Source organism: Pangasianodon hypophthalmus, chromosome 14 (assembly GCF_027358585.1).
Source record: "Pangasianodon hypophthalmus isolate fPanHyp1 chromosome 14, fPanHyp1.pri, whole genome shotgun sequence".
In the NCBI taxonomy this organism is placed as follows: Eukaryota; Metazoa; Chordata; class Actinopteri; order Siluriformes; family Pangasiidae; genus Pangasianodon; species Pangasianodon hypophthalmus.
Genome location: NC_069723.1, coordinates 14,532,861 through 14,546,717, shown reverse-complemented (window position 1 = coordinate 14,546,717; position 13,857 = coordinate 14,532,861). Strand labels below are relative to the sequence as shown.

General features: G+C 38.1%; 2 protein-coding genes across 2 annotated transcripts; both read right to left on the bottom strand.

Moving 5' to 3' along the window:
* Positions 1 to 2,056: 2,056 nt before the first annotated feature.
* LOC113539170 (P2Y purinoceptor 14) lies at positions 2,057 to 5,042 on the bottom strand. The gene is made up of 2 exons (XM_026934751.3): positions 4,422 to 5,042; positions 2,057 to 3,481 (listed from the first exon to the last, which is right to left on the bottom strand). The coding sequence occupies exon 2, from the start codon at positions 3,477 to 3,479 to the stop codon at positions 2,436 to 2,438; it is 1,044 nt and encodes a 347-aa protein (XP_026790552.3). The 5' UTR covers positions 3,480 to 3,481; positions 4,422 to 5,042; the 3' UTR covers positions 2,057 to 2,435.
* Positions 5,043 to 9,717: 4,675 nt separating this feature from the next.
* Positions 9,718 to 13,225, bottom strand: LOC113539171 (transmembrane 4 L6 family member 1). The gene is made up of 6 exons (XM_026934752.3): positions 13,126 to 13,225; positions 12,388 to 12,582; positions 11,979 to 12,047; positions 11,630 to 11,784; positions 11,063 to 11,249; positions 9,718 to 10,532 (listed from the first exon to the last, which is right to left on the bottom strand). Exons 2-6 carry the CDS (start codon positions 12,562 to 12,564, stop codon positions 10,518 to 10,520), a joined length of 603 nt encoding a protein of 200 aa, XP_026790553.1. The 5' UTR covers positions 12,565 to 12,582; positions 13,126 to 13,225; the 3' UTR covers positions 9,718 to 10,517.
* Between the last annotated feature and the right edge of the window lie 632 nt (positions 13,226 to 13,857).

The window sequence follows — 13,857 nt, the reverse complement described above, 5'->3', positions numbered from 1 at the left end:
TAGTGTATTTCTTCTGACTCCCGAGAAGTTGAGAAAAAGTGGACTAAAATAAAATTTTATTTAAATAGATGTGTTAAATATTATAAACTGTTTTTCTCTTTGTTCAATAAGACTGTTAGAGCCTTGCAGCACTATACATGAGGTGACTATTGCGTACTGGCACAAGTGAGTATTCAATCCAATGATTGTAGCCAATTTTGTAAATAATACAGATTCTCCAAACTGGTGGGGCCAAGGATTACATTTATCTCTGTGTGCTCTGAGAAGCCTTTGGGGTAACCTCACTACTTTCATATTAATTTGCCACAGTGGCCTACAAAAAAATGTGTTATGTGTTCAATTCTGTCTACTAGAAATATTGTTTTGCCTACTTAAACCACAGGGTATACAGTAACAGCCTTCCTCCCAACCCAGGATCTCCACCTATAGGCATATCAGGGTGACCTCAGAGATACATAAGTATTTAAAAAAATCTGAATTATTAAGACTTTAACATCTCCCACCAGTGTGGAACTACACGTGGAGTATAAACTCCTGGAAATTTGGTAAATCAAACTGTAAATTGAACAGCTGGAGTATTGAAAAGGCTATAGTACTACCATGTTGAAATGTGCTTTAATGTACTTCTCAAATAATCTTAATGTCTTAATGTAGCCTTTTATCTTTTCCTTTTCAGAAAAGACAAATGAAATTAAAAAAATAATTGGTGAAATGAAGAACGTGTCCACTGTTTAATGTGTGGTGTTTGTGTGGTAACATACTGTAAATTCATTAAATAACAAAGAATTGTTCTGCAATTTCCTGTCTCATTGCTCTGCCTTCTGATTGGTCCATGTTCACAGGGTCCACCAAATAAGGAGGTCTCTCCTTCCTAATCATGGCTATACTGTGCAGCAATGTGTTATGTCACATGCCTTGGCTGGGTCTACACTTAACAGTCTTAAACAATCAAAGTGGAAATTAGAATCCCAATTTTTATCCTGATCCAAGTTTTGTATGACCCCTTTAAATTGACCTTGAGTGGCAGTGGCTCTGGATATGGAGTCTTCAAGTACTTGAATATGGAGTCTTCAAGTACTTTTTTGCAGGCATACCCTCTGTCTCCAAGTAGCTCATTAAATTGACTACAATGCAGAATGGACAGAAACATTTTAAGAAGATATGTTTAAAACAAACCCATATATAGTAATGTGGTCAGCATTCACACCAAGCGCGATGCGGTGACATAGTGTAACCTCCCTGAGAATTATTGTCATGAACTGACCCAGCCCATTTTGCCTTAATTCTGTAAGTCAGAGACTGAGCACAGGTCATGTAAATCAGGTAAAAAAGGTTTAAAGGGTTCCTATATTTAAGTTTTGTTAAAGCCCAGTTTGTTAGTACTAGATATTTCAGGAAGTTTGTAAATTAATAGTCTGCTTGAACATTGACACTATGTACTGACTTCCTTTTAATATTGTAAGATTCATGCACCCACAGGGATGCTCTAAATAGTGATGTGTGTGCAGTCTAACGCAGCGATTACTCTGGGAAATCCTAATAGACTACAGACACATTATAAAACATATAACAGATTATGTCAGTTACCTGCTATTTAATTTTTAAAAAAACTTAAAAATGTGTATAAACAGTATAAGAATCGCCATAGAGATCCTTTCAAAATACGACCACATGGAATCCTCGAGGAAATTATGATTCACGTACACACATTCACATACACATTCACACAATCATTCACACCTAGGGGCAATTTATCTTAGTCAGTCCACCTACTGGCATGTTTTTAGGAGGTGGGAGAAAACTGGAGAACACAGAGGAAACTCCCCACACACAGTAACCTGAGCTCAGGATCGAGCCTTGCTGTGAGGCAGTAATGCTACCCGCTGCGCCACCTTACCATTCAGCAACACTCTACACAGAAATACAGTACATTACCCTGAAAGATCGAATGGGTAGTTAGTCTGAGGCTTTATGAAGAATGCAAACCCTTACAAATTATGTAACATACACACTCACTTTTATTTATGAAATTGTTTAATATATAAATATAGTTTTTACAAATCCAAAAGTACAATGGCAAGAACAGTTTTCATTCATTAGACATTTCATTACAGCTTTAAGAAGAATTTAGATTTTATATTAATCATGCAAAACCAAAGCTTGTATTACAACGTTGTACAGATGTACACAAAAAAGACACGAGATTTTTTTTAAGTCATTTCGGTGACTATTGTGACTTTTTAGTGATTAAATGATTTGGTCTTGGCTTCTAATTTCAGTCCCAGTGGCTTTGCAAAATGAGACAGAAACTGGAACACACAGCACTGCTCATGTGCTCATTTTGTTTTTGATCTAGCAATGTGTGACTGACCCACTGCAGCCACCTTGGTTTCCATCACCAAATATCACTTCCTCTTACTGTTTCCATTTCTTCTCTACAAATTACTGGTGCTTAGTCTGTTGGTAACAGAGGGCATCCCATTTATAGCCTCTGCAGTAGACAGCTTGTGCAGCAGCAACTCTCGAAATGTCCTACACATTAGGAAGTAGACCAGGGGGTCTAGACACACATTAAATGAAGCCATGAGCAGTGTGACCTCTTTGGCCTGGAAGAGTTGGAATTGGGTTTGAGTGCTAAGACTGGTGTTGAACCTCTGGCTCAGTGTGTAGGGCACTCGGCAAACATGATATGGCACAAAACAGAGAAAAAACACAGCCAACAAGCTGAAAATACTTTGATTAGACTTGCGGCTTGCGATGCTGCTGCCCCGCCTTACTCTTCGGTAGGAACGATACACCTGCCAGGCTATGGAAGAGTAGCAGAAAGACATGAACACAAGTGTCACCCAGAAGATGGCCACAACAGAGTGGACAGAGATGTCATGCCAGCGGCGTCCAAGCTCACTTTTCAGGTCCATGCAGGAGCAGCCCTCTGCAGCTGGCTTGTTGGTCAGCAGTGTGTTGGGGAGCATGCAGAGTAGCATCATGGCCCAGGACAGAAACACCAGACATTTGGCTACAGTTACCTGCTGCAGAAACGTGGAGGCCCGTAAAGAGCAAGTCCGAGGTGAGCTCGAGGACGCGTGCACGATCTTGACATAGCGTTCCAGGCTGATGAGGCTCATGAAGATGATACCTGTATACATGCCTAAGTAGAACAGCACGGCTGTGTAGCGGCACACCACCAGTCTCAGGTACCATCCACCCAATCCTAGGTCATTGGCCACGCGCCAAGGGAAGGAGAACAGCATGAGAAGGTCGGCCACCACCATGTTCTTCAGGTATACCACCAGGCCTGAGGTGTTGGGTACTTGGAAGAAGATCCATGCTGCCAAGCCATTTAAAATCAGTCCAGCAACGCAGATCAGACCATAGAGCACTGGGAGCACCTCACGTGTGAATACACTGCTGAAGTCTGTGCTGTTTCCACGTGGAAGGCCTCCACAGCTAGGGGGCTGAGTGGTATTGCTGTAGTTCATACCTGAAAAACACCACAAGCCTTGTACCTGTTTATTTAAAGAAACTTGTCACATTCACATGAAGCATAGCTTGAAATGAAATTCATCATGAAAGCTATTTCTGTAAGCACTCTCACACTGCACACTCATGGCACTGAGAGTTTTGATTCATTGATTTCTCAATATTTAGCATAGTTTTAGCTAGTCTTGTTAATGTTACACTGTCAGGAGCAATTATGCAGTGATAGAAACAGTTTCTCCTTAGTAACACTATACGGTGAATGAAAAAATTATGCACAAGTTCTGTAAGGAGACAGTTTAAAAGGTTTTGTGTGTGTGTAATAGAAAGGACTATGTCTGCAATCACATTATGATCTTAGCACTTTTGTTTCTTAAAATCTGTTTACATAATACTACATAAGCCAGTTAATGTGGAAATTTGTCACCAAGCTCCTTCTGGATGGAAGCTGCTGACAGGTGAGGAAACATAAACATAAGAGAGAGGTTAAGTCATTTGGACAGGGTTTAGTTGAGGTTTATGTTGTTACACAAACACAACCAAACTATATTCAAATAGAGCTACATGGAACATTGTGCTGTTTCTAGCTCTGTGTGTAACCAAATGTGAACCCATAAGAACATATCTATGTCATACAAATATGCTTTAAGCACCAGTTAATAAATAAGCCTTAATATTCTTCATCTGAATTAATATTTATAAGCGCTACCTAATAAGTAGTGTTTTGTGGCTCTAATCTAATGGTTTTGTAAGAAAAGTTACTCAGTGCTTTGAAAAATATAGCAATGTGTTATTTTGTATCATCACCTCAAACAATATTTGCCCCCTTATCACAACACAATATTGCCCCCATACAAGACCAACACTTAGTGAGCTCATCAAATTATTATAAAATGTAAATTTTGAAAATTGTAAAAGTTCAGTAGTTATAAAATAATACTAACCTTGAGAGCAGCAAACAAGCAAACTGTACTGAGATCAAGATTGTCTCTGTGGGCACGCCTCTGTAAGAAAGATGTATGAAGCAGGAGGTAATCGAATGGCAGATAATTTTTTGCCTCTTTGTGGGTGGACTCTGGTTATAAACAACACTATGAGCATGATATTGCTTCCACAAGTAATGACACACATACAGGAACAGTCCTCTGAGCTCGCTGTTTTACTTCTGTTTCCTCTTCTATAATCCCTGGTGTGAGCTTTTCAGTCCAAAAGAAAACACAAACATGCTCCAGTCTTTTTCTGGTCTTTTTCTTTCATGGCAGCTGCGTGCTCCATCTTTGCTCAGTTTTGAATCTTTTCCCACACACGTTCCTGTTCTGTCTCTCTTTATCAGAGCCATTCCCTGCAGAGCTCAGTGGGAGTTTGTGGGGGGACGTTCATTAGGGGAAAAAGAAGAATGAAAAGTCGTGTCATCTCTGTCATTCTGTTTCCTTCCTGTAATACCTCAGCTGATGGTAGACCAAAAAAAGAGTAAGCACATTGGTATTATCAACTTTTTTTTATCTGGCCATGGATTGAATGACCCTCATTCTTCTGAATTTAAGAATACAGTTTATAAAACATAGAAATAGAGACACATTTAATTATTATTATTAATTTCTCAACATTTGCAAACTCTTGAAGCCATGCATACCACCCTGTATGGCTTCTAGTATTAATAACTGTTCGTTGATAAATGCAAGTAGTGATTCAAATTGCTATGTGTTCAAATGCTGGATAAACGTCTTCCTCATTACTGATTTGTCAGGAGTCAGGAGATCATTTTGATTGTAGCTGAGGCTATAAATAGTGAATTGTTGCTTTTTCTGCAGCACCAATTACATCACAACACACAGATGTTACTGGAGATAAATGAATGAATAATGCATCATATCATCGCAAAAACGTTTCCAGTGAAACAATACAAAAGCTCATAGCTTTGTCTAAAACAACTTGTTTCTTTGGAAACTGTGTATTAGTTGCAGTTATAAAAGTCTATGATGTTGTGGTACTTCCTGTCTTTTAAAGAGCCAAGTGTCCCATCCTAATAACAAAGTCACATGGCTATGTATTCCAGCCAAGTTCCAGGTGAATGATTTTGCTTCTTACATGTAAGCTGAGACTTGAACTTCTGCTTATAGCAGAAGAAAAACACAAAAACCACAAGACATAGTAGCAGATGCAGGTAGCTGTTTAGCAACTAGCAGCAAACAGCTGTGTCTGGCACTTTTTTTTTTTTTATTTCTCAAAAACAGCAACAGAGCCAACTTGATAAGATTTTGGGCAGTATATCCAAACCAAACAGTACTGTTAGTATTTGGAGATGTTAATTTTTGTATTGGTAAGGTTGTTGATGACTTGCAACATTTTGCAGACTATGATGAGCTTGTGGTAAAAACATCACAGCCAAACTTCCTGACTTCCTCAGTTTGCTAGTTGTTACTGATAGCAACAGAAGGAGCACGCAACAGTGCATTTTCAGGCAAGGTCTGCAGTACATATTATGCTGCTATAAAATAACAATTTTAAATAAAAAAAATATCACTGTATATGGCACAATGTTGGTGCCTCACAACTCCAGGGACCTCAATTCGCTCCTTAGCTTGGGTTGCTGTCTATAAGGAGTTTCATACTTTATGTTTTCCCCATGTCTACTAGGCCACATGGCTCTATATTGAGATAGAAGTGCGTTCATGGCAGCCTGGGTTCTTTTTTATTATTAACCCTCTGCTGTAATCCAGACAGGCTTGCGGTTGTTCTTGCTGGTGTTTATGACTCTCAGTCAAACAATGAGGGAGCAAAGAAAGTAATGTATGAAGCTTTTCGATATCATTGATACCAGTCTGGTTTCCAGGCTTCAGCACATTTGCACCTCTTCATATGATGCTGTTGAAAATATGTGCATGATCACTCCTTATAGTATTCTTGGCTACATTCCGTCTCACTTCAAAACATATCTAGACATCAACTCTGTCTGTTTCCCATGACTTTGATGACCCTAAGCTCTTCCTGTCTCTGAATCTACAAAATCTCTATCATTTTCATTCTGTTGCACTAAATCACCCTGTTTCTCTTTCATTTTGACAGGGAAAATCAGCTGATTATTTTTTGAGTTGTATCAATGATCTAGCAACAGTGATTTACATTATTGCCTAAACACATTTTGGACAGTGCTTAAATAGGCCTCATTTAAAATGAAGGAGGATGATCATGCATACTCAAATATCAAGTTGCAAGAAACATTTCACATTTGTATTTATTCAGCTGGCAGGTGCTTTTATCCAAAGTGACTTATAGTTGAACTGAGCAGATGAGAGTTAAGGGTCAATACCATGATTCAAAATCTCACTGCAGCAACCAACGTGGAGGGACATTCAGTGAAAATACATCAAGTCTATGGTTTTAAGAGCAAGTGTCATTTCCTTTCATGACGTTCTTTCTCAACATGTTCCAGTATTACTCATTATCAAGATTAAGATCTCTCTAGTTCCGAAGAAAGATAAGATTAACCTGAACCTAACAACAACCTAAATAGCCCTAACAGCAATTTTTTTAATGCAAATATGAAAGATACCCTTATTGGCCACTTTAATAGGAATATTAAAATTCATTATGCAGTTGTCACGTAGCAGCAGTGCAATGCATAAAATCATTTCAGAAACTGCTTATCTTTCACAAACTGCTTATCTTGGGATCTTCACACACAGTAGTCTCTAGAGTTTACGCAGAATGGTGTGGAAAAACAAAAAACATACATCGAGTGGCAGTTCAGTAGGTGGATACGACTTGTTGATGAGAGAGGTCAGAGGAAAATGGCTAGGCTGGTTTGAGCTGACAGAACATCAACAGTAACTCAAATAACCACTCTTTACAACTGTAATGAGCAGAAAAGCATCTCAGAACGCACGACACGCTGAACTTTGAGGCAGATGGGTTTCACTCCTGTCAGCAATGAACATTAATCTGAGGCTACAGTGGCCACAGGATCACTGATACTGGACAATTTAAGACTCGAACTCACTGAGATCACATTTTTCCTATTCTGATGTTTGATGTGAAGCTCTTGATCTTCTGTCACATGATTCACTGATTAGATAACTGCATGAATGAGCAGATGTACAGATGTTCCTGTTAAAGTGGCTTGTGAGTGTATATATAAGAAAGAAGATAATGTATGAGTAAATAACTTTTATTTGTACTAAAGTATCTACTATATACAGTAAAAAAAAGAAAGAAATCTACCTCATATGTGATTTTAAGAGAAATATGTCTACCACTGTGTGTGCACTTGCGCGCTTATGTGTGCGCGTGTGCATGTGTGTTTGCGCTTGCATGTGTGTGCCCTTGTGGGGACATCTGGCTGGCCCCCAAGAGGAGAATTGGTTTTTTTTGCAGCTTTTATTTCAATGAAAAAAAAAACTTAAAAAAAATAAGCCAAAAATTTTCTTTTAGAATTAATTAGCATAATATAATGTCAGTGGAAGGTCCTTATAAGTACACAAGTGACAAATGTGTGTGTGCATGCGTGCGTATGGTCAGGAAAGACAGAGGACATAGAGGAACTATATGACAAAGACATCCTTGGGGAAAACACGAGTAAAACAAACTCAAACAAAGGAGGATGTAAGGAAGACACATCAAACAGACTAAATTTATGAACTGCATCCTGACAATAAAGTCCTCGGGGATTCACCTTTTTCAAATAACCAACTTTCAAAAGCAATAGCGTGTCAACAACAAGGCTTTGGATTGTGATATCATGGCAGAGTGACTTGTGGGAGTTAGAAATAATGCTTTATCAACTCCAAAGCTTTAGTGCTATAACGACTGTATGTTTAAAATTAATTCTCCTGCTAGGTGTCCAGCTGACTACAGAGCAACCAAAGGCCTGAGAAAATGAAAGCTATTTTTATTGACAGTTATTGTAGCTATTGTTTATTTACAGTTTGTGAGGTGGCATCTCGTATATCTGTGTCTGTCCTGTGTACATTCATTTATAAATTGTAATGAGCTTTGGTGACCTGTACATTTTAAATTGCTTGAAATAAAAAAGCCACAAACAAGATAAGAAAAATATTAATTATGGGGAGATACACTATATGGCCAAAAGGACAAAAGGTTGTGGACACCTGACCATCACACCCATATGTGCTTTCTGAACGTACCATATCAGATTTAGTCCTTCCTTTGCTGTTATAATAACCTTCACTCTTCTGGGAAGACTTTCAGCAAGAGTCCCTAAAGGTGTTCAGTGAGGTTGGGGTCAGGGCTCTGTGCAGGCCACTTGAGTTCTTCCACTCCGACTTTGGCAAACCTTGTCTTCATGGAGCTCGCTTTGTGCACAGGGGCACTGTAATGCTGAAACATTTTTGGGCCCCTTAGTTCCAGTGAAGGGAAAATGTAATGTTACAACATACAAAGTCATTCTATACAACTGTGTGGTTCTCATTTTGTGGCAACAGTTTGGGGAAGAACCACACATGAGTTTGATGGTCAGGTGTCCACAAACCTGTGGCCATATAGCGTAGCTCTTCTGTACCATTAGTCTATGGTTGATGAAGTTTCATTACAGATTCAAGTAATGAAGTTTCATTATATTGCTCAAGCAATTTAGACACTATTACAATGCCTTCTTAGAAATATGTAAGGATAGGGGCTGAGGATGGCCCCACATTGGAGAGATACATGAGAGATACATGACATAAAGATACATGAGATTATTGTGGATGGTACCACTTAGAAACGGACATCAGCTGATACGAACAGTTTTGCCACGATAGCTTAGGACTACAATTGCTGTGATAACTTTAGGACTACAATTGCCACGAGTTTTGCACTCAAGTCTCCATCAGTGAACAGTTGATAACTTCAACAAAATAGACTTCGCGGTTACACAATTGCACTTTTTAACTATATAGTATACCACTACAAAAGGGACATTATTTATAGTTGCACTACCGAGTGTCACCCAGATGAGGATGGGTTCCCTTTTGAGTCTGGTTCCTCTCAAGGTTTCTTCCTCATATCATCTCAGGGAGTTTTTCCTTGCCACCGTCACCTCTGGCTTGCTTATTAGGGATAAATTGGTAAATTTAAAATTTATATTGTGAAATTTATATATTTCTGTAAAGCTGCTTTGTGATAATGTCACAAAGCAGGTTAAAAGCGGTATGCAAATAAAATTGAATTTTATTGAAGACAAAAATAACTTCAAATATAATTAGAACAAAATACATTATTTTATTCTGTAAATATCTTTATTTATATTTCTGCACAAAACAGTTACATACACAGGACATTAGTTCATATTAAATACAACTTGTGTCGGATAATGTACAAATTAGTACTGCGTTATCTTAATATATCATACACGTTCATATCATACATATATGTATGTATATATAAATAATTAAAAATCAACAACAAATAGAAAAGCATGACATAATTAAATATTATACAATCATATGTAAATACATATGCCCATACACACAGTTTTATAACAATGTGCAGTACATACACATAGCTTTCTACTTTCTGTGCTAATTATGAGATCCCTGTTGAAAAACTGTACAAAATGTTTCACTGATAAATATTTCTTATTTTTCAGCTTTCTCCAACCTTGTCTTGACTAAAAACAATGAGAGTGCAGTTAGTGACCTCTAGTGCTTTGTAATGGTAAAACATAAAGTTCAGCTTAAACCATTTTCGGTTGGTAAAAACAATAATAAAAAAAAAAATAAAAAAAATTCTGTTTGCTTGTGGTGAAGAGTTGTAAGCTTTCTATTCCTTTCATTTTCCTGCATAGTTGGCACTGTATTTTCTCTACTCTGAAGTGGAGATACTGAAGTACTGAAACAGTGATAAGTACTGAAAACAGAAAAGTCAATATCAAATAAATACTTAGGAAATGTAAATGCTGAGCTCTTCTCCACTGGTGCTGTGTCCTTGCACCTTGAGAGCAGAGGGAACAGGACTGATCCAGCAAAGAAAGATATAGAAATCATAGAAAAGTGAAGGTGCATACACTCTGTTTTAGGGATTACATCTGTCTTTTGTATTCTTCAAGGATGAACAACCTAAGAAAAAATGGAAAATTGTTTAATGTTTTGACAGTAATTACTTTTTTTTTTTATTATTATTATTAACATTCTTTTAACATCATGTAAGTACTAAATTATTTATGTGTTTTGAGCTCAATGCCTTGTAGTTTTAGATGATCTATCAACAGCAACAAGCAATTAAGTCTAAACCGTTCATCTCTATAATGTTCATCTCCAGAGCTTTTCAAACTTTTTTATTCTAATGCCCCATTTGTGGAGAGTGTCATTACAGCTCCAACCTTTCTCCACAGCTACTGTATCACTGGCCAACATTTACAAGAGATATGACACTGTACTGATGACAGTACAGCTAGCTCCTCTAGTGGCAAGGGATGGCCGTGAACTGTGAATGGTTGGCACATATTTAATTTTAATAATGTTTCATAACATCTATTATTTTTAAGTTTTATTACTAAGTACAGATACAACTTCTGACATTTTTATGTGGCCATTGTTTTGCTGCTCTATTCTACTTGCATACCCCAGAATAACAAAATTAACTTTACCTTCTTCTTACTAGGTCCAAATATCACACCACGTATAGCACTGAGGATCTGCACAACACAGAATAGAGCCTGAAGTCCACTGACAGCCATGATAGTAGAGAAGAGAGCAATGTTCCACACCACAACACCACGAGGCTCCTCGCAGGCAGAGGCCCATCTCTCTGGTTTATACAAGTAATTTTCTGCACTAAAAAAAATCACACAAACATATATGTAAGCACTTACACAGCTCACATCCACACACATGCATATGCGCACACACACACACACACACACAAACGCTTTACTTACACAGCTCACACTTATGTCACATTCACATGCTTGGCCTACTTGCGTGTCATAACTCTAGAAGGGGAAGTATGAAAAACTTCCATTTTAGTTAAACATTATGGGGGAAAAAAATTCCCTCATCAAGGTCCACTATGAACCATTGCCTCTTGTGGGAAAATAACGTTCCCCTTTAAAATATTGATCATATAAAATACGCAAAGTATAAAAAATAACCGGTTCATCAGCTTTGTGTAACTTCCAGAATATAAGAATAGAAGGAGACATATAGAGACTTACTCCACATTCATAGTTTTCAGGGGTCTTTCCCAAGTCAGACCCTCAGTTCCATTGTGCAGACATAGTGGTCCTTGTGTTAGTCCCATAGAGTTGATCTGGAAACCGAAGCCAGCTACAACCACAGCCACACATGAATAGACAATCCGACACAGCATCTGGGAAAATGAAACTGCCAGGTCAGCAATTTGTGTTGAAATGACACACTGAGTGAATCCTGCTTATACAACGAATAGAGCCAGTCAATATTTCCATTGATTTCTATACTGCAGTTTGCCAGTGTAGTCTAAGAATTATTCAAGAATGAGCCAAATTAAATCATGTTAAAAAAAAATTTATGCACTCAACTCACATCAGCTCGGAACTGACAGCATCCTTTTTTTGTATCATTTGATGCAAAACCACGAGCAGCCACAAGCACCTGACAAAAATAAACACACACACACACACACACACAGTCTGGTTTAAAAAAGAGGGATGACCAAACAGAGACAAGACAGAGCTACCACATGAAAAATAGGTCACACACTTAAACCATTAGAAACACAAACTACCACATGGATGAATTTCTACTCAGCATGTGATGCTATAAAGAATAGAAACGGCTAAATGCTCTCGGACTGTGGATACAAAACTACTATTCCTATTCTGAGATGCAGTAGTGTAGCTTTTAAGCTGCCACAAAAGCTTAAAAAGCTGTAGTTAAACTTAAACGTGAACAATGTATTATTTTAAAACCACAACTTTAGTACATCACTTACTACAAATCCCGAAGCCCATATTCCTGCGCACCATGTGGCCTCTGGAGTGACGTGATTTTCAAGCAGGTATTTATAAGTGAGTCCAGGGAAAAGCAGGAGCAGATTGGCCAGTGTGCTGACTACTGCCAGAAGAATCATGACCACACGCAGATATTTCAAGCCGCAGATGGAACACATCTTTACGATGCAGTGAACCTGGATGCACGAGAAAAATCATGAAACTTTAACTGCATTCCAGAACTGCACAGTTTTTGTCCAAAATAAAGACTGAATGTCGCAGATTTTACAAACATGTGCACTTACTGTGCATTCGTAGGTCTCACACACATGCATGTTTTAATGATTAGGCAAAAACTACTTTGTATAAGATACAGTGGGAGTGTTGGGTTGAGAATTGCAGTGTTGCATTTTTTTAGCAAATAAAAGAAAAAGATTGCATGGGTTATTATTGCCCCGAACAGTACACAAGGCTTAAGGTTGAATATTTTTTAATTTGATTTTTATATCACGTCAGAATGTCTGATAGTATTCAAAACAGCTGTTTCATAAAAGCTGACCTTTCAGAAAAGAAGCATCTTTTTGCATCACAACACCCAAACACCCTGCATAACTGTCATCTAATTAACATAAAGTGTGCTGAAAGAGGATGAAACGCTTAATAATGTAATGCCAAGACCATACAAGAAGTGACAATGAAGGATTTAAAGAGCACTGAATAAGAGAAAAGGAAATCTTTACCTTTATCAGAGAAATAGAAGACTAGCGGTATGTCACGTGGTGGAGAGAGCAAGCTTTGTATTTGGATGAACAGGAGTGTGTGAGTGATCCAGAGGGACAGAGATGTCCTAAATACCACAGGATGAGGAACCGAGGGTGCACCGTCATATACAGCTGATTTCTTCCTTCCTGTCTTGGTTTGACACACACACACTTTTGAGGAAATCTCTGAAGTGTTGTTACATACATATATGGTCAATATCTGGATTGTTTAGACTTTTACACTGTAATGCACACCATGATAATCCATACAGGCAATAGCATGTGCATATACATGTACATTTCATTTTCTGTTAATCAGAATTAACATACAACAAAATACAGTGTTCAAACCTGTATGAAACTTTAAATATCTGTAAATTACATACAGCAGCTGGCACAGTATTATCAAAAAATATTTACCGTAATGGTAGAATATACTGTAGCAAATGCCCTTACTATATAGCTACGGTAACATTGCTAGAACTATATACGGTTTCCAAGGGGTTCTCTGGTTTACTCCCACCTCCCAAAAATATGCCAGTAGGTGGATTGGTGACTCTAAATTGCTGCTAGGTGTGAATGAGTGTGTGAATATGCATGTGCATGGTGCCCTGCATTGGACTGGCGTCCTGTCCAGGGTGTATCCCTGTCTTGTACCCATTGTTCCCAGGATAACTCCAGATCCACCATGACCCTGACCAGGATAAAGCG

What these genes read in the sequence shown, in the direction of transcription:
- LOC113539170 (XM_026934751.3), bottom strand. Translation starts at nt 3,479, where the DNA reads ATGAACTACAGCAATACCACTCAGCCCCCTAGCTGTGGAGGCCTTCCA.
- LOC113539171 (XM_026934752.3), bottom strand. Translation starts at nt 12,564, where the DNA reads ATGTGTTCCATCTGCGGCTTGAAATATCTGCGTGTGGTCATGATTCTT. An exon ending in GCTGTCAGTTCCGAGCTGAT is followed by an intron (nt 11,785 to 11,978) that starts GTGAGTTGAGTG and finishes TCATTTTCCCAG; the next exon opens with ATGCTGTGTCGGATTGTCTA. An exon ending in CTGAAAACTATGAATGTGGA is followed by an intron (nt 11,250 to 11,629) that starts GTAAGTCTCTAT and finishes GATTTTTTTTAG; the next exon opens with TGCAGAAAATTACTTGTATA.